The sequence below is a fragment of the Vitis riparia genome, chromosome 13 (genome assembly GCF_004353265.1).
Source record: "Vitis riparia cultivar Riparia Gloire de Montpellier isolate 1030 chromosome 13, EGFV_Vit.rip_1.0, whole genome shotgun sequence".
Taxonomy (NCBI): Eukaryota; Viridiplantae; Streptophyta; class Magnoliopsida; order Vitales; family Vitaceae; genus Vitis; species Vitis riparia.
This window is the reverse complement of record NC_048443.1, coordinates 27,033,570-27,054,070: the sequence shown is the minus strand read 5'-3', so window position 1 is coordinate 27,054,070 and position 20,501 is coordinate 27,033,570. Positions and strand designations below refer to the sequence as shown.

The 20,501-nt window shown below is 33.9% G+C and overlaps 2 protein-coding genes and 1 non-coding gene across 3 annotated transcripts; all 3 read right to left on the bottom strand.

Annotated features, from left to right (window-relative positions):
* Nucleotides 1-118: 118 nt before the first annotated feature.
* LOC117929044 lies at nucleotides 119-1,246 on the bottom strand. The gene is made up of 3 exons (XM_034849234.1): nucleotides 1,085-1,246; nucleotides 885-990; nucleotides 119-552 (listed from the first exon to the last, which is right to left on the bottom strand). The coding sequence occupies exons 1-3, from the start codon at nucleotides 1,115-1,117 to the stop codon at nucleotides 359-361; spliced, it is 333 nt and encodes a 110-aa protein (XP_034705125.1). The 5' UTR covers nucleotides 1,118-1,246; the 3' UTR covers nucleotides 119-358.
* Nucleotides 1,247-7,039: 5,793 nt separating this feature from the next.
* LOC117929068 lies at nucleotides 7,040-7,969 on the bottom strand. Its single transcript, XM_034849259.1, has 3 exons — nucleotides 7,849-7,969; nucleotides 7,648-7,753; nucleotides 7,040-7,542 (listed from the first exon to the last, which is right to left on the bottom strand). The coding sequence occupies exons 1-3, from the start codon at nucleotides 7,879-7,881 to the stop codon at nucleotides 7,400-7,402; spliced, it is 282 nt and encodes a 93-aa protein (XP_034705150.1). The 5' UTR covers nucleotides 7,882-7,969; the 3' UTR covers nucleotides 7,040-7,399.
* A 12,040-nt stretch (nucleotides 7,970-20,009) lies between these two features.
* Nucleotides 20,010-20,165, bottom strand: LOC117929413. Its single transcript, XR_004653759.1, has one exon. It is a non-coding gene; the product is annotated as a U12 minor spliceosomal RNA (small nuclear RNA).
* Nucleotides 20,166-20,501: the final 336 nt, after the last annotated feature.

The window sequence follows — 20,501 nt, the reverse complement described above, 5'->3', positions numbered from 1 at the left end:
CAGGCCATTCCTTCAATCCCAAAAACGGTTGCCATCACTTTATGTCATATGAATCTATGATCGCTCCACCACAAACATCACATGCCATTCTCTATATAACTCTACAAAAACACACGACTTAACGAAGATTCCAGGAGTCACAATCTCCTTACTTCTATTCGGTTCATCTTGCAATTTTCAATAGAATTAAACCATTTGCAGTCTAAAAGATGACTGAATGAGATTGGTTATTGCATGTTGAATGAGTTCATAATACATAAACAAAGGGGATGGGCGGCATATTTATGTACCGTATACAGTAAGTCTCTGCACTTTTCTGGATGTGGGGTAGAGATCATTTTCAATGGGATATTATGGTTTATGTGTCTGGGTCTTTGGAGGAGTCTGCAGGATCTTTGGAGGAGCCCTGGTGATCTTTAGAGGTGGAATCTGATATCATCTTTTGGATCAGCTCGTCAGTCTCTGCCTCTGACAGACGGTCGTCCTTGGTTTGAGTTTGAGTGTTGTAGCCTTCAAAGAATTCCTTGTTCTCTTTCTCCAATTCATTCCACACTGCATGCACAAACTTTTTCTAGAGGCCATAATGCAACCACTATATATGCCATTTACTTGATGAAAAGAAGACATAGGGCACATGATCATGCATGATGTTATATCGAGATGTGGAGTATGCGGGTCGAGGAAATTTGACCCGTTAATGAAACTAGCATGCATGCGAGAATATTTATCTTTGAAGTGTTTTTAGTAGAAGTATTTTTTATAAATTTTCTCCAAGAATCATCGATCGACGTTATAATTGAATGTCTAATTTTTCTTTAAAAACACTTTTTAAATTAAAACCGTTTTTTAAAAACACCATCAAACAAACTCTAAAAAATACTAACCGGTAGAGGTGATGACGGGTTCGATGTTTGCATGTTTGGAGAGGGCTTCCATGCACTCTTCTTTACTCATGTGGAAGATCAAACACTTCTCTATTAGGTGTTGTACCTGCAATTCAACCCACCAATATATATCAGCAAAAACAAGATCAAATATGGAGGACCAGGGCCTGAAAAATGATGTTACATATGATTTGAGTCACCATATGTATGTATGAAGCAGAAGAGTCCCCCATAACTGCTAGTCCGTGACCTCTGAAAACCAAGTATCAACCCTAACCCTAACCAAACAGAAATAATCAAGAGTAAGGAGAAACAGAAGAAGAATGAGGGAGTTGGTGGGAGCCTGATGATCAAGGAGTGCATAGTCCGGGAAGTCACGAATGAATATATGATTAGGGTGAAGGGGGATGATTGGAGGGTGGGGACAGAAGTCCCACGTGAGAGATAAACGATAATTGGTGGAGAAGAGATTGGAGAAGATTCGTAAACGAGCGTTCTTTGTCTTGTAGGAATACCCATTCGAAAGGCCTCATCACCCCTCCCACGTGATCAGTAGGTCCTCCACAATTCGACATCCTCCAAACAGACAAACTGAAGGCATCCTATGGCATGGTCCTACCAGATGCATCCATGGTTCAAATGATCGGTTGGTACCGGTACTTGTTTGCAGAAACGTATTCGTCTTGGTCATAGTCGCAATGTATCCATCTCTGTCGTAACGAATTCCATACTGAATTGGTATCATGTGAGTAGACAATAACTTGATTTCAACTTATATATGAATCGTTTGATTCGATCAGAGATCAACTGCGAGTCATAACACCATCACTCCAATCTAATAAAATAATCCATACATATCTCAGAGTTTTTCCTCAATTTAAAATAAAATACCTTAATACATGATGCATGAGTTGAAACAAAAAAAAATCACATTAATTTATTTTTAAAATAATTATTTTTACGTTACACTTTTTTATAATTATTTAGATAATATTAAATATGATAAAATATTTATTTAAAGTTAATAAATTTTATTTATATGTTTATTCATTTCGTTAATTTTTCCTTTTAAGATTATGTTTGGTCTCCATACGGAAAAGAAATAACACTTAAAAAAGTAACTCTCTCATATTTGATCTTACCGGGGGAAAGCATTAAAAAAAATTATTGATTTTAATTTTTTTTTATATATATATTCTCAGCTTATTTTTTTCATTCAACTTTTTGGTTTTATTTTCTGAACTTTTAGGGATTCTTCAGTCATTCCTTTGAGAATTCATGGGTATCTCTGTAAGTCAGCTCCAGTGCTCTCCCCCGCTTGCGAGCATCTGTGATGTGGAGCACTTGGATTGGTTGCCAGAATTATGGAATCCATCCGGATCGATGTTGATATGAAGCTCCGCTCTCCAGCCTTTTTCCACTTGCTTGCTCTGAATATCGTGGCTCGATCTGCTCAGTGTCATGTCTGTGCTTTACAGGTTGTTTTCATCCCCTTCTCCATACAAACACACAGAGAAAGGGGCAGCCCCTTGTGGAGATTCTCGACCATTCTATGGGCTCTGCTCTGATCATTTGGACAAGATTCCATCTTCCATCTCTTTCAATCACCTCGACCACCCTTTGTTTCTTTCCAAGTGGCGTTTGGCTGCTGCTTACTAACATCATACCAATCCTATGACTCAACCCATTTTGGAACCTAGGCTTCTTATCAGTTTTTACACCTTGGAGATCAGTTTGATTCATTTTGTAGATCATTTCTTGAACATAAATACCATTATTACAGGATCAACTGCATGGGAATTAATCAACCTCAAATTTCCAACACAAGATCTAACTTCATTTGAATATATATAGACCAAATTTCGTTATAAAGTTCCGGGCAGATGATTGATGAGTGAGCCCCATGTTGCACAATAAACCAAAAGAAAAACCAATGATAGACATGAATCCAAACAAAATGTGTTACGTACCTGCCCAAGATATTTTCTTCAAATACATGTTCTCTCTCAACTGGAACCCTAGTAAAGGTGCAGAGAAACCAGAGAGTTGATCATTTGTACGCTTTCGTTTCTCCTTTTTTTTTTTTTTCTCTTTAATCTGCCACCTTGAGTTAACAAAAACAACGAGAAGAGAATTCCCAGTGAAAGATATTTTCAGCTATAGGTTTGTCAAGAAGATAGATGTCAAAATTGTACACCCTAATATGGGCTAGTGGCAGTGTTGAAATAGAGAAGATATATGAAGGTGTATTAGCCTTTTGTGCCATGTGCCATGTCAACACATAGAAGTGACTTGTGACCTATCATTTTAGGTGGAGCTTAGCCAACATGTCATTTGCGTATTGGTTTAGAATCAAGAAGCAATTTTCCTACTTGCTTGTATTATTCATGTTTGGCGCCAACCACCTTTTGATGTGTGCTCATCGTCAAGATTGCTGTGCTTCAACTTGCTTGTCTTTTACCAGTCCTTTTCCGTTTGCAGTATATCATACCGACAAACGATGATGTGAAATGGAAGGCAAAAAACATACCCATGAATGGATGTAGCCTAGCAGTTGATGAACCAATAGAATGATGATCACATTTAATCAACAACATGGGTGTATCGTTAATCACTATTGTGTAGACTTAGTAAAACTCAGGGCAACTGGGATGGATTTAATATTGATGGTTAGAGATAGAAGGAATGATTAGAAAGAGGTGAGTGCCATGTGGAATGTGTATTCCAAAGTCATATATCCTTCTGAATGGATCAAAACATTCCTGAACAGCAGATAATAATAATAGAATTATAGAACCAAATTCCATCGTGGGTCTGGGAATGTCTGAAGTGCTTTTAGTTAAAGTAATTTATCTGAAAATATTTTTGGAAAAATCACCGATCACATATTTCTTTAAAAATCACTACAAGTGATTTTTAAATTTTGTATTTTTTTTTAAATAGTTTTTTTTTTTTTTATGCTAGAAATGTTTCTTTGCGAAACAAACTCTTAGTATGTTCAGGAGGGTTATATATTGATTGAAGAAGTAAAAAAAATGATATCTCCAACTTGAGTATAGAATATGGCCTCCTAAAACTACTTAGGCTTAATGAATAGATTAACGTCTCTACAAAATAAATATTGATTAAGTAAACCTGATTTAAGCCATAAATATCTAGTGACCAAACCAAAAGAAAGCCACCCAAGGAAAATCATAAAACAACTCAAGGTATATATAAGAAGCACTTAATTAAAGTAAGAAGAAATTCGAGAAAATCTCATAATTCGGGGAGGTGCAGATAATACTTGAAGTGCTACTATGTTACATGAGGTCTCAATCTTGAGAGAATATTAAACCAATTCTTTGACTTATGGATGAGATCTTAAGATGATCATATATTACCTATAAATTGATTGTCTTGATTAAGACATGTGACAATAGATATGTTCAAGATAGATACCATGATACCTTATATAATTGAGATAGTATGTTTCTTGGGTAATTGAAAGGATTTGTGATCATATAAACCACGACCATAGTAGCTCTAATTTAGCAGAATTTGATATACTTTGTTTGTAAATTAAAGTGTATCAATTAATCACAAAATAAGAGGATCCAAATTCAAGTATTGTAAAGGTAATTTTGGAAGGTTGGTAACATCTACCTCATTAGATTAATATGAATGCAAATTTATGGAAAGTTTACATATAATAGATAGTAGGTCATGGACTTGAAAATTTAATTGAATTTAATTTAATTAATTTTCATGTTTATGTAATTTCATAGGATATTGAAGTGCAATTGCCTTTTTCTAATAGAGTGTTGAGTCAATTTCAAAATTGAATTATTAAGGAGTTCATATTTCTTATGAGTCCTAATAGTTATTTACTTGAGTTCATATTTTTTTTTGACATAAAGTTTTGAGGTTTCTTTTTTTGGAAAATTGATCTTTTATATACATGGGGTGTTTTGGTAAAAGTCTAAGATTACATAACATTTTATGATTGATTAATTTGATTTTTATAAATTGGTCTAATTACTTAATTAAATATAGTGTGTAAGATTAAGTAATCCAAACCTTAGATAAACTCAAATCAATTATATTCACAAAAAGGTCTATATAAACCCCTTTTAAGGGTTTAAAGTTAACAATTCTAACCCATTGTCTTTTAGAGAGCCTTCATCTCACTAGTAGCCATTTTACACAAGTGCCAAAACTTATAGAACGATAGATTGGGTGGAAGATTACTAGGTCATTGAGACTTTCTTCAACGAGTAGAGTTTGTCAGGGAACATTTAAATCAAAGGTAAAATGTTTAAACCCTAAATTATTAGAAAGCATATGCTTATGATCCAACGATATCCCAACACTACCTATACTAAGACTATCTAGATAAGTAAGCTTAATCAAGAAGAAGAATTCGCTAGGATGCAGACCATGAAGTCAATTACTTAGGGGAACTTGCCTGTATGGGATGTATTGATGGTTTAAGTCAAGACGCTTTGACATTAAATCAGAAGTATGAAGAGTTAGAAGTAGAGATCCAAGCTTGAAGCTAAGCTCTCTTTAATATGAAACAAGCTCTCAGAGGAACCATTCAAAATTTTGTACATTGGTTTGTCATTGAAATGATTCAGGTAGAAACAATCTAAAAAGGGGCCTAATAATATGTGGTACGCAGAGGAGCACGCATTACTTGAAAAAGGTAACAATGTATAATAAGCTTAGGTAAGACAATGGGAAAGACAAATCAAACTTTGGTCAATGCTAGAAAAATCTAAAAATTGCAATCAACATATACCACTGGAAAAGACATCACAAAGGTCAAAAGACTCTTGGTTCATTGCATCCAAAAATTGCATGTAACAGTAAAAAATAAAAATAAAAATTCAGCCCAAACCATTGTAATATTTTGTTCGTGTTTAATCTTCTCATTGAAGAGGAGCTGTGCTCAACTGTTGCACATTTGCCCACAAAGTGATCTGCTTCCTCGCCTATGCCCTGATCAATGTAGAGCTATATACCTGGACAGAAAGGACCAGTTACCAGGCCAAAATGCACCCAAAAGAGGTAAAAAAAAAATGCATTCATGCAACAAAGAAGTTAAGTGAGCACGCCCAGACATAAGTGAAGGATCCGTCCCTTTCTTTACAAACTATGATTAATATAAATAATGCCCACCAAAAAGCACTAGATATCTCCATGGATGGCCACTCAACTACCCTTACAAGGTCTAGTCTCCATCTCACAACATGACATAGATCGTACCAACCTTGTTTGAAAATCTTGGCTAACCCCAAAAATACTCATGATTAAGATTTCTTTTTCTGCTATTCACTAATGCTGAGTTTGATATTGCAAAAGTAGGTTCAATAGCTAGCCCAGAGAACCCTGCAATTCATTTTTTTCATGCGTCTTGAGCATTGATACTTCTTTGGAATAAGTTAGGCAAACTTCCAAAATGAAGGTTGTCTTTTTCTCTTCTCATATTTTGGATTAATTCCAATTTTTAATCTTTTATCTCACCTCATTTTCTTTCCCGTAAATTCTGTAAGTTAAGTTTCAGAAAAATTGATAGTTTAATATAATATCAAAATTTGATTTGAAGTGAAATCATGATAAAATAATTAGGGTGGATTTAATACGATTGAATTCGACTTTAGTCAAATTCCATTTGATTGGACTGTGCTGGTTTTTAAATTTGAATTGGATTCGCGAAATTGAAATAATAGGTTTAGTTGTGGGTTTAACTAGAATCCAACATCAACTCCTACTCATGATATGAAATATTTAATTCTATAATTAATTTTTTTTAATAATTTTAAATGGTAAGAGTTTATTGTTTTTTGGTTGATCAAACCTAGCTATCAACCTATATTCATGACTTAACAACTCATCCAACTTGGAAATGAATTCTAAAGTCTTAAAACCAAGACCATCCCCACTGTGGGCATAATTTCTCTCTTTTATGCTGTTGTTCAACACAATTTATTTGTTTGAAGGAAAATCTATCAATCAATCGAAACAACACAGTTGCAGTGACAAGTGCCAACACATAATCATGTATGTGATGTCCGATTCAATGGACCCATCCATCCGACATTTTCCATTATTATTATGGAGTGATTGAAGGAGATGACATCACATGCAACATCGATTATTGAGAAGTGAGATCAGCTCAATGGCAGTCGTTTTAGACCGTTGGTTCAATCCCAAAAAAGGTTGCCATCACTACTAGGCTGTGTCAACTGGCCCATCCAACTGGCTTTCCTACCAACATCACATTGATCTTCTCTATATCCCACTACTGAAGACAAGACTACTCAACAACTCCCACAAATAAACGCATGATATATACACCAAGATTCCAGGAGTATTTCCCAATAGAAATTTACCCAATTCGTAGAATCAAAGTTATTGCATGTACAACAAGTTCATTGGCTGATGGATATGGATGATTCTGAGATGGGCAACTACGTACGTACCAACCAGAAGCAAAAGGTAGGGAGAGTTGTCGAGAATTAATGTTCTGATTAGTCCGAATCTTTGGAGTCTGCTATCATCTTCTGGATCATTTCGTTTGTCTCAGCCTCTGACATTCTGTCATCTCTGGTTTGGGTTTGAGTATGGTAGGCCTCAAAGAATTCCTTGTTCTCTTTCTCCAATTCATTCCACACTGCACACATAAATTTTTATACAAAAATATTACGACCGTACGGATTTATGTGAACGAAAGGCAAACACATAGAGAGAGATTCGTGCATGATCTAAAGGAGCTAACCGGTGGAGGTGATGACTTGGTTGATGTCTGCATGTTTGGAGAGGGCTTCCATGCACTCTTCTTTACTCATGTGGAAGATCAAGCACTTCTCTATCAGGTGTTGCACCTACAAATCAACCACCCAAGATCATAAAAAACAGTAGTAAACGAAAAAGAAAGAAAAAAAAAACAAAAATCAAATATAGGAGAATAATTAGGAACCATGTGTATGTATGAAGCAGAAGAGTCCCCCATAACTGCTATAGTACTGATCTGTGAGCTTTAGGTGTAATCTTTTGATCAAGGAGCAAACTCCAGAGACTTGCAAATGACTATTATATAATTAGAATGATGAAGGGAAGGGATGATTGTGGAGTGGGGACAGAAGTCTTGCGTGGGGGATAAATGATAACTGGTGGAGAGGGGATTGGAGAGGATCTGTAAATGAGAATTCATTGGCTAGAAGGAAGTGTCCACAAGAAATTAAGGGCCCCACACTATCCCCATGTGATCAGTGGGTCCTCCTTTTAGACATTCTCCAAACAGACAAACTCCCAGTATGCATCCCATGGCATCCTCCTTCCAACTGTATCTTCCTCGGCTGCTATCCTAATTCATAATGCGCCCTCTACTATACATCACCATTCAGTGATATATAATTCAAGGGCACCTTGGTGATTCAGCTCCTGTTTTTCCATTTTAAAATAATTCATATTAGCTTGCAGAATTATAATAATAATCAAACAGCTGCACTTATGCAACTTCAGGCTTGGTGGGTCCTTCTTCAATTCCTTGATCTGAAAGGTTGCAGTTTAGCTCATTGTTGTGCCTTCGGTTTACAAGCGTGAGGACTTTGTGGGGACCTTATACTACTTTCAGAATCTCAGCTTTGCTAATTTGGACAATATTCCATCTTCCATCCATTTCAATCATGTCGACTTACTATTGTTTCTTTTCTGAGTGTCCTTTAGCTCTCTGCCCACTTACATTATCCCAATCCTGTGGCTCAAAGCATATATGAAATTAGACTTATCAGTCCATACGATAAGGAAGAAGGATAAGTTTGATTTTGGGAGTAGGGTTCCTTCTTCCTTGTAGATCATGTGCCAAATCTACCCTAATTGTTGTATATATCAACCCCATACAAACCATGGAAGATACAAAGGAAAATTCAAGTTCAGATTGATGCATTTCTCAATTTAGTAATGAAGAAAATCAGATCAAATTTGTTGAATTCATTGAAGATGTGCAGTTCAATTGATACATTTCCAATATTCCTATAATTTTTTCCTGTCTTGTTCATAGAATTGTTGACAGATTTGTCTTTTTTATTATTATTCAGTGTCCAGCAGTCCCAAAGTATTCCCCACAAAAGGAAAATTGACATCAGTTGGGGCTCCCTGTTGCTTGATAAATCAAAACCAATAATAGTATGCATTCAAACAAAAATGAGGCACCTGTCCTGGTATTTTCCTCATACACACAATCTCAATTGAGACCTAAGCAATTGTCCAAAAAACAATTAGCATTATCAATAAAGACCCAGAAGGAAATTGTTCTAACCAGCGAACATTTCCTTAAAAATTTAAACCTATAGTGTTCAATATGCAGTACTGTTTCTAACCATTCGATCAATTGTATGGCAGGTATTTGTAATCCAAACAGGGATAGAGTAGGAATACAGAAACTCTAGCTTTAAAAAAAGAGGTATTTGTAATGTTTACTGTTGGGCTGAGGCACAGGAGGAGTACTTCCATGGCATAGGGTGGCTGAGCCCAAAACTCGATAGATTCTATTGTCTTCTAATCAGTGTGCTTTGGCTCCAAATTGAAATTCTCCTCTATCATGTTTAATTATCCTTTACCATATTGAATTTTCCCCTATGTCATTGAGTCATATTAAGTTTCCAATTTTCTTAAAACTTAAGTTATTAGGCAATGAACCGATTGTGAATATTAACTTCATTTGGGATTTAATCTTAAAATTTGGACTTGCGTGGATAAAATATGAGAGATTTACATGGCCAAATTGTAGGCATGGGCATTTAATGGAGTTTTGATTTGTAGAAATTTGTATTGCAAATGCAATATAATTTTCAACCCAATCCTCTCATATATGGTCCTTTCATCTTCTATCCTTTGACATCCAAGAACAATCCGTTTTGTGTAGGACAGATGGGCGCAATTCCTATTTAACCAATAGAAGCAAATGATGAGAAGTAAGGCTTGGAAACATTACCTTCAGAAAGCATTAAATATTTTTACTTATTGAGTTTCCATCTCAAATTTATGTTCTTTAAATTTTTATAAGACTTGTGATTTTTTATAAATTAAATAAATATATCATGTCAAGAGTGACCATCTATAAATATAATGAAATACTGCATCCCTTATAAGTTTCAACATTTAATGGCCTACATATATCAGAGTGGATAATATCTAATAAATTTTTAGATTTTTTTATTTGTTCAAGGGTTCTCTAGTTATTTTTCTACTAAGTTAAGGTTCGCAAATATCTAATAAATTTAACTTATTCTAATACATGACCTAGTCTAATATGTCATAAATAAGAAATATCATCATCATCATTTATATTATATACTCTCTTAATATAAAAAGAAAAAGACAATACAATATTAGTAATCACAACGAAAGAATTATTAACTATCAAACGATAAAGATCATCACGCTTAACCTTTGAAATAAAATTCTTCTATATTTTCCCACAAATCTTCAAGTGAGTTTCCTGATAAAGGCATGACATAGATTTCTTCACATATTTGGTGCAGAGAGCACTTCAATAACGAAAAGATTTGTTTATTCTAATAAGTGGAGTCTAATAGTACCAACTCCTTGTAAAACATCATAAAATGTATTCTTATCTATATTGTAAATACGATGATCTCCAGCTCTCACCTCTTTGAAAGTAAGAAAGTGTTCTTTGCTCTTTGGCACATGTCGTTAAAGATCCTGAGTCAATTTAGCTACCAAGCATTAGTGTTACTATCAACAAGTAAAGACTTAGATACCACATAAATCAAGTCATGATTCATTACTATTATTAGCACTATGATTATCTTAGAAATTAAATTTAAGATGTTCGGGTTTTTCACAATTATAACAATTACCTTTTAAGGTTTTAGAATTTTTATGATTATTAAACTTGTTGAAATGTCTTCCTTTTGTTTTAAAGTCTTTTCTATCTGGCTTTTGATTTTGTTATTAGGATTAGACAATGAGGGTCTTTGTGATTGAGTTTGCCCAAACATTAAAAATGATTCATTGTTCTTTTTATTTTGCCTTCTTTGTGCCTCTATTCCTAAAATCATGGGAAAGTTTTTCATAAAGAGAGAAGTATTACTAATGTTTGAAGCAACTACAATAAGTTCCCAAGAATCAGGAAGACTATATAGAATGGTAAAGACTTGTAACTTACTAGGAGTCTAGGAATGGGATTACCATGGCAACAAATTCCTTAGCAAGCATAATCATCTCATATGCTCAACTACAGAATTTGACTCTTTCATTCTTAGCTCCAAAATTACTTTTTATAAGCGATTGTACATGTAATTCAAAAGCAGTTCCATGAGCTACAGAAATAGCATCAATCATTGTTTTAGTAGTTTTATAATCTTCAAAAGTAATCTCTACATTAGGTTCCATATAGGTCAACATGATTTCATCACTAGCATTCTTATCATCTTTTAAGAATTTTTCATAATTTCTTCCAATTGTGGTTGAAGCATTTCTCTCTGGTGCTGATAAAGGAGAATCAATTGTGTATTCAAATTTATCTTGAAAAATAATATATCTAATTCTCTTTTTCAAAGTTGAAAATTTTTAATTACTAAGTTTTAAGTTTTACTAAGCTCATGACTGATAATTTTAGAGACCATATTTTAATTGACTAATGTTTAATCTAATAATCAGAAAGAACTTATAGGGTTGTGCAAATACAAGACTGCTAGTTGGTAACTGAGCCAAATCAAATAGTCTTTTGCGGGAGGTAGAGCAACATAAAAAATAATCTCGCTCCAATACCAAGGTCAGGTTACAAAGTAACCTCATCCTTGTCAAAATCGTCAAACACTTTCCTCTTCAAACTCTTCAATTGTTTTGTCTTCAAATCCATTTGAAAATATAACTTAAGGCATATAGGTTTTTACTTCCTCAAAGCTTTTCTTAGATGGATTCTTGTTGATTCTATGTAAATATATAGCCATATAAACTCAACTACGTCCTTTAAAATTTGGCACCATATCTTCACCTCATTTGTCTCAAAGTTAAGTAAGTCAAGCAAACCAACTAAAGTGAGATTTTCTGGGAACAAAATGTGAAAAAGTACTAATTAAATTAATTAGATAATCATCAAAGGGGGAACTAATTAAACACAAGTGAAAAGAACAAATAAATCAAGGACAACATAAAGAGATTGAGAGAAAAAAATTACAAACTCTTTTATAATGGTTTGGTAAACTATCTACATTCACTCTCCTTGAACTCCTAACCAAATGAAAGTTTCACCATCTTCAAAATATTTTAAGTCAAAGTCTTCAAACTCTTTGCACTCGGATTCCAAAGTTCTATTGTACCTTTATAACTTCTTCAAGTAATCAACCTACTTGAATGACTTCTCTCACGATGGATAGTTAAGAATGAATTTAATAATTTCAAACCTAGTAGCAAATTAGACTCTCAATACAATAGGATCAATTTGAAGGTGCACAAGAGGATTTGTAAGTTGAGAATTGAATGTAATTTTGGAAGAGTTTTTGAATGAGAAGAAATAGAGTTTTTTATTATTAAATGTAGTTGTTTTCTCACCAACAAATTCTCTAAAACTCTTCAATATACAGTTTTCCAACTCAAGGACCCCAAAAGCCATAAACAGGCCTTAACCAATCGAGCAACATAACCTTTACTAGTTGTTGTACACTTGATGCACTGGCAAGTGACCATTGGAGTTCAAACCCTTGAGCAACTGATTCAACTGATCCTTGATCGATCCTCGATTGGTCAAGGTTCTATCTCAATCGACTATACACCAACTACTAGAAGTGAGATGATGAAAAAATACCTCTCGACAAGTCAAGCCAATTCCCCTCGATTGATTACACTATAAAATGCTTAAACAACCCAGTTTAAGGTTTGTTAATCTTCTTTTAGGATAAGTTTAGAAAGTTTGGGTCAAAGTTATAATTTAAAACAATAAATCATTAATTAAATTCTTTGATAAAAGTGATAATTTTAAGTTCAAGGAAATGAAATTAAAGCTCTAAGTGCATGAAAACAATTTAAATTCAAGTACACCAACAAATACCATCTTACACAAGGTCCTAGGTTATTTTTAGTCTTCAAGGATCCCAAGTCTTCACACAATATTAATCTTTTTCCATGATTGTTTGAGCTTTCTTTAAATTTTCATAAGTAAACCTGAAATACTTTATTGAACCATTACTAATCTTAACCTTGTTTTGTGATCATTAAAACCCCATTAGGAGAACTCTTGAACTAACACAAACTAATCTAGTTTTCACCCAAAAATGGAGTCTCCCAAACTAAACCTCCATCCAATTGATTTGGTAAAACTAATCTTTAATTCCTTCAAAAAGAAAAAAATAAATAAAAATTATCACGTATGTATGCTACATGTACAATATAATCATATGCAATGTAGAGTAGTTTTATGTGCATGTGTACCATAAAATGTGAGGTTTCTAATAAATTTACTTAGAATCACATTGATGGAGGGTTTTTTGTCCACGATATCCAACAATATGACATTACCTTTTCTGCTTGCCCCCGGTCCCCAACTGATTTAGCTGCATTTAGCTGTTAACATCAAGTTATTATTCTCTGCAGTGCAACAATGAAGACGTACATAGGAACACTGTATATAAACCAGGAGTCGCCATCTCCACTTTTTTATTCAGTCTACTACATTGTTATAAACATACTTCTTCATGCAGTTTCTATAGGAAATTCAACAGCAGTCTTAAGAAGTTCTTCACCTTAATTAATTACAGCTTCACATTATTACACCAAGATGGACAGTAGAGGCTTTGGTCATATTATTCTATTACATATTCTCTTCCCATTTGCTGGATAGGGAGGGAGCAGAGATGGGCAACCACTAGCCAGAACCATACAGTAGAGATAGTTTCTTTGGATCTATGATCATTTGCCTCAGTCTTTAAAGGAGTACTCTGATATCATCTTCTAAATTCCGCCTCTGACATTCTATCAGCTTTGATTTGGGTTAAGCCAGTGAAGTAGAACTCAAAGAATTCCTTGTTCTCCTTATCCAGTTCATTCCACACTGCATGCATAAAAAAAATTAACTTACAGATGAGGATAGACAATGAGTTTGGGGTTTGAATTGGAGAACTCCATGAGTCAAAAATGTACATGCATGCAGGCATGGGAGAGGGTTCGTAAAGTGGCTAGCTAACCAGTGGAGGTGATGACTGGTGTAATGCCTGCATGTTTGGATAGGGCTTCCATGCACTCTTCTTTACTCATGTTGAAGATAAAACACTTCTAGCTCTATCATCTGTCGCACCTACAAAACACATACAGAACAGCGTTAGGAGAATCGAACATGAGACCGGATAAGCATGTTATGAGTTAGTTAATTACCATGTGAATGTATGAGGCAGAAGAGTCCCCCATAATGGATATAGTCAGCAAACCTTTAGAGAATACTAACAATTCATCTACTAACTGCTTAAGTAGATAAGTCGATGAGCATCTTGAGTTGAGTATGAAAAACGGGAAAACAATGAGACAATTAGTAGACATATAATCAGAATTTTGTGGTGTATTCCCACACCCCACCCCCTCTGGTCCCCTTCCTAATCACCCTCATAGCCCAATTCAACCACAAACCCCACCACAGAATCCTGTGGTGTCTTCCCTACCAAATGTAACCCCCCTCTGGTCCCCTTCCTAATCACTCTCAGTGCAGCACGTAACACCACCTTTTTCCAACTGAAATTCCATTTTCTTTTCTTTTATTCTTTCTTCGCCCACTCACCCTTAAGGCCTCGACCCCCACGCACCCTACTCAACCCCCCATCCACCTACCTAGAACTCAAGAAGTAAATTTGTGGCTAGACGGTTGGCTTACTGGTGAGCATGTCTGAGTTTGGCCATTACCACCTTCTTTATATATATATATATATATATAGTTGGTTTGAATATGAGATATAATAAGCTGTAGAATTTGTTATCATATTTGATTGTGAACCAAATATGTAATAAAATATGCTATTTTATTTCTCATTCTATTTGATATTATATTTAACCAACTAAACATGGTAATAAGTGCATATAAAGAAAAAAATTCATAAATAAAAAAAAGGATAAAAATTAAGAAGGATTCATGTAGGGTGAGACAATAAATTAATAAAAATAAATTTGATGAAAATTATTTTTTAAACCATTTTAATTATAAGTTAAGTCATGGTGAACCAAAGACTCACTTTCTCACCTGGTCTCTTCCTTTCATCCTTATGTGGTGAAAGAGAAAATGTTAAGGTATTAAACAAAATATTTGAATTATTGAATATATATGATGAGATTTAAGTCGTTGACCAATAAAGATATAAACAAAACATAACATTATTAGTGATATCAGTGTTATCTTTTGGCTAGATATAGAAAAAGAGCATTTTTATATTAAAATAAGACCCATAATAAAATAACTAGTAAAAAATCCAATTGTATGAAAGGACTATCTTTCTTAGGCAAGCTTAGGCTTCATGAGCAAGCTATCGTCATAACTTCAGGTGTAACCTTGTACCACACTAGTCTTAAGGGATGTTTAAAATAAAGTGTGTTTTCCTCTTAAAATAATTTAATTTCTACATACTCTTAAAAGTAAAACTAATATTTATTCAAGTCAAAGGTAGAAACTTGACATTACCTTTGATATAAAATTATATCAAATCCTGGTTATTTTAAATTGAAGATATTAAATTTGAATTTCATGAATTTATATTTTTTTTGTATGCTAAAATACACTTTTATAATGCTCCAAAGGGATTTTGGACCATAATGGTTGCCATCACATGGGTTCATAGGTTCATAGCTTCGTATTTTCCAACAAGTTAAATGAACATATGACTTTTAACGTATCCGGCTGGTGTGCAGGCACGGGGACCAGTTTCGCTTCATTTCATTAAATAAGATTGTCGACAATATAAAATAAAGACAACAGACAAGCACATGCCACATGCCACATGCCACTAAACATATGTTGCCCAAAAAAGTCCATGATTTTAAGACACAAAATATACATTGACAATCTCATAACCATATATATATATATGTATATAAAGAATATTGAAAAAGGAAATTATGGACACGAGTAAATCAGAATTGTATATTGTAATTTATATTTGGTAATAATGTGTAAATCAAATCAGAATCGTATAATGTCACATGTGATCTACATGAAAACCTAGTGGTGATAGAAGACTATGAATAGAGGTTTCCTCTCCTCAATCTATTCATCCCAAAATTGGGAGAAAAAGAGAATTATAATTCTCTTGGTGTAATTGGGTTTTGGGTTTGTGAGGAGTGAGTGTTTATAAACATTTGTTATTTTTCTTTGTGAAGATTTGCAACAGCTCCATGGACGTAGCCTATTTTAGAATGAGGCAACACTTAAAAGAAAGTTTTAGAAGAATGAAGTTTGTATTGCACAGAAACACTTTACAATACTTGAAAAGCTCTCAAGTGTATGGTATCTTAACCAAATGTGATCACCCTTTATTTATATGCATCAAGGAACTCTTTAGAACTCTTAAAGTTCCCCACTATTTTGGAATTCTTTAAAGTTATGAACAATTTATATACAAGAGTTCTCATGAAGTCTATAATATTCCACACTACTTCGTTTTCTCACATCCGTGTGTGGATGTCTCCAGGCTTCTCAATATACACTCCTCCATTAGTAGAGATGAATAGACGACTTCTAGATGATTTTAGAAGCTTTCTGCTCCTTATAAAAGCTCAAGTGAGGGATCATTTGAGCGGGTTGTAACACTCTCCCCCACCTATAGTATAGACATTTTTAACATTCCTACTACCTGAAACCTCTCTATTTGTTCCTAAAACTGCCATAAGGCATCTATAGGCTCCCAACTAGCCTTGTTCTTTGGTAATCCCTTCCATTGGACTAAGTATTTGTCTTATGATGATTCAATCTACGATAATGTACATGTTTTGTTTCCCTATCGTATGAGGTTACGATAGCTATTGGCACCTTTTTTTATATCCTATGACCGAGATCATCTTTATTTTCATGACACGACTTCAAGTAACTTGCCTGGTAGACAAGATGAATATTTAACCTAGGAGATAACTACACCTAATAGGACACCCAATCAGCTCTCCCAAGTATAGGGAAAGAGCCTTCATATCTCCTCACTAGGAATGACAATAGGTCGGGCTTTTTCGAGTACCCGTTCCGTCCCTAATATGATGAGTTTAAAATTTAAATAAACGGGTTTAGGATAGGTTTAGGATTTTTTTTAAAAACCCAGAACGAGTTTGGGTATTATCTTGTCCCACCTTGCTCTGATTATATATAAAATTTAATTTTAAAAATTAATTTAATTTAATTTTCATTTTCTTATATATATATATATATATATATATATATATATATATAATAAAATAATTTATAAAAATGATGATATTTTAATTATTTATAAAATATATTTATTTTAATGTAATTAAAATTTTAAATAATTTTTAAAAAAATAAAATAATTTTTAAAAAAAAATTAAACGAGCCCGAACAAGGCAAATATGAGAATTTCCCATTTCCACCTCACCCCTCCCCTAATTTTTTGAATGGAATGGGAATATGAAATATTTTGAATAAACGAGATGGAGTTGGGATAGAGGCGACCCATCCTGAACTCGTCATATGGTCATCCCTACTCCTCACAAGGCCTTTGTGTATTGGCATTTAGGATTTGAATTGTTAAAAGAAATAGCTTGACAAGTACCAAGTCTCCAACCCGATAATCAAATGTGATGTCTTTTCTTCTCAACTCACTTCTTGATCATCTTAAGGGTATTATCCAAGTATGAACGAGTCATGTCATCTTAAGGGTTTGAGCAGTCAATGGTTATTACCCCATAACTAGCTTAAAAAGGCTCTTACTAGTTACCTCACTTCTTTTGTAGATTGTAAGATAATTGGATCACATCTAGCCACATAGCTTAATCTCTTAACACTCTCAAAGTGTCTTAAGTATAGCTCCAACAAAGCATTCACCTTTTCTATTTGTTCATTGATCTATAAGTAAAAACTATTAGAAAAGTGAAGCTCTAAACTCATCATCTTGAAGAGCTTCATGCAGAACTTCTCAATGAAGCATGAGTTACAATCATCAATGATGTATTTAGGCAACCCTTATTACTTGACCACATGCTTTAAGAATAGTCTTGTTGCCTCCTTTGCGATGTAGTTAGTAGTGGCTATTACAAAAGTAGCATACTTAAAGTACCTGTCCACCACCATAATGATCAAGTCATAGCCTTCTGACTTAGGTAACCCAATGTTGAAGTATATGGTGACACTCTCCCATGATTGCTCGAGTGTGGGTAGTGGCTCTAATGAACCTCTAGGAAATTGTTACCAACTCGTGAGGATTGGATCCTTTTTCATTTGGTTTATAAGGAAACCTTAATACCACCGAGCTATGTATGATTTGTACTCTTTTTTGTTCCCTCTAAAATAGATTATTATTCTTACACCCCTTTCTCAACTTATTTTCTAGCTCTATCATTGCTTGCCACTATACTTGCTTGGAGTTCAACTTCTTTATTGTTTGGAAGTAGGTGGTAGCGATGTTATCTATCTTGCATCCATATGGTTGTCCACATGGCTTTCAATAGTTATTGCACCCACAATAGAGCAAGTGGTCATCTACATGTGCTCTAGCCTAATAAGTTTGATAGTTTGAGGAATTTTTAGGCTTTAAACATTCTTTAATCAGCTCATATGAAATTGCATTAGCTTTTATCTAAAACTTAACCGATCTAAAGAAATATTTTCAAGTTTAAGAGCACTTAATAAGTCAAAAATGTTTGCAAGAAAACTTATGGATTTTCATGAAAAACTTGAGGTTCAAAGAGATCTCTTAAGCTAGGTAGGTCTATTCACTTTCAAAATAATTTTCATCCAAATATAAAAGTATAAAACCAATTAAAAACTTATGGATGAATATTTCGGTATTGTAACAAAAATATATCATTTTACCTTAATGCACCTGTCATTTTACATAAAATATTTTAATGATAAACTTCTTTATGATTCCTTTTTATTTCCTTTTCTTTTACTTCATGTATTTCTTTTTAATGGTTCGAAGAAGATCCTATTGTTTATCACACTTAATACAAGCATTAGATCAAAACCTTATTTCATTATTATCAAAATTGAAATTAACCAAACTTTGATCTAGCAATAATGACCAATGCCAATTTATTCATTAATTTTTGGGGGAGGCTTTAAGTACAATTACAACATACAAGAGAGTAAATAACAAGAGTAGAAAATTGACACCATTTCAATATTGAAACAATACGTGCATCTTCTTCAACCTCCTCTTGTTTTGATAGCTATTAATGAGACAAGCCACTCAATATTGTTAATTAGATTGAGTCTAGATTTAAAAAGTGAGGGAACCTAGCCTTATAACATTTTTTTTTATGTATAGGCTATTCCATTACAAAACACTAGACCTATGCAAAGCTTCATATCAAGTAATTGGGTCTCGATTTCAAGTTATTGAAGGACTAGCCAAAGGCCCAAAGGACTGCCTAAGCCTAGTTAGGAGCATCCCCCTTGAGTCTGGCCCAAGGGCCACCTAATCCAAGATAGGAGCATCCCGGCCCGGGCCAATACTCGGCCCATTTACATACATACCTATACCTATGTTCTATTAACAAGACAATAGAAATAAATCACACCACAGTGTCTAGGCAATAGGAATAAACCCTACCACAATTTCAAACAAAATCAATCCACTATAAAATCGGAACACCTTTTGTCTTGTCTATTAAATTCAACATTTCATAACTACAAAAAAATCTCTATAAATGAAAATTAGATAAATTAATAACCTGGTTTAAATAATAGAATTTTATGGTCCTAATTCTGACCAATATACTAAATCAAATAAACCTTTTAAATACACATAAGATAAAATTTATTTAAAAGTCCTTAAGAACCCAAAAATTAATAATAAAAAATCATAACACAGTAAGCAATCTCAATTCAACTATTCCTATTTGTCAAACTCATAAATCAATTTTGATATCAAACATTTTAATAATTATTATTATTTTTGACAGGGGTTGGGTTTGGGAGGCCCACTCAAGCGAGTTCTGCAGAAGTAAGCAGCGTCAACACTTGGCCAGCCTTTAACCCCCTCCAGAAATTCTTGCGCATTATAGAGATAGGCGCTGCAAGCAGCTCTCACCGCTTGCTTTGTTTTCCTTACTCATTAGTTTAAGGCAATTTGCATGTTACAATAGAACCCATATTTATAGTATTCAAGTTCTGCATGACTTTTTTCATATTTCGATGTGGGACAATAGGAAACCATAAATTCAGCCGCAAGAGTACAAGTACAACTACAGGTAATATTTTATGGGGGATTTATGGATTGTGTCAGAAAAAAAAATTATCCATTTTCGCACAACTTAAAGACCGCGCTTTCGTAATTATCAAACGTTGGAGCTCACAAATTAGAGAACACGTTTTCCTAATTGTCAAACTTTGGCCAGGATATTATTGTATTCTGCTCAGAAAGAAGTTCTATTCCTCTTCTGATAAGGTCACACCCAAAAGATT

What these genes read in the sequence shown, in the direction of transcription:
- LOC117929044 (XM_034849234.1), bottom strand. Translation starts at nt 1,117, where the DNA reads ATGGGGGACTCTTCTGCTTCATACATACATATG. An exon ending in CTGCTTCATACATACATATG is followed by an intron (nt 991 to 1,084) that starts GTGACTCAAATC and finishes GTTGAATTGCAG; the next exon opens with GTACAACACCTAATAGAGAA. An exon ending in ACCCGTCATCACCTCTACCG is followed by an intron (nt 553 to 884) that starts GTTAGTATTTTT and finishes TTGTGCATGCAG; the next exon opens with TGTGGAATGAATTGGAGAAA.
- LOC117929068 (XM_034849259.1), bottom strand. Translation starts at nt 7,881, where the DNA reads ATGGGGGACTCTTCTGCTTCATACATACACATG. An exon ending in CTGCTTCATACATACACATG is followed by an intron (nt 7,754 to 7,848) that starts GTTCCTAATTAT and finishes GTTGATTTGTAG; the next exon opens with GTGCAACACCTGATAGAGAA. An exon ending in CCAAGTCATCACCTCCACCG is followed by an intron (nt 7,543 to 7,647) that starts GTTAGCTCCTTT and finishes TTATGTGTGCAG; the next exon opens with TGTGGAATGAATTGGAGAAA.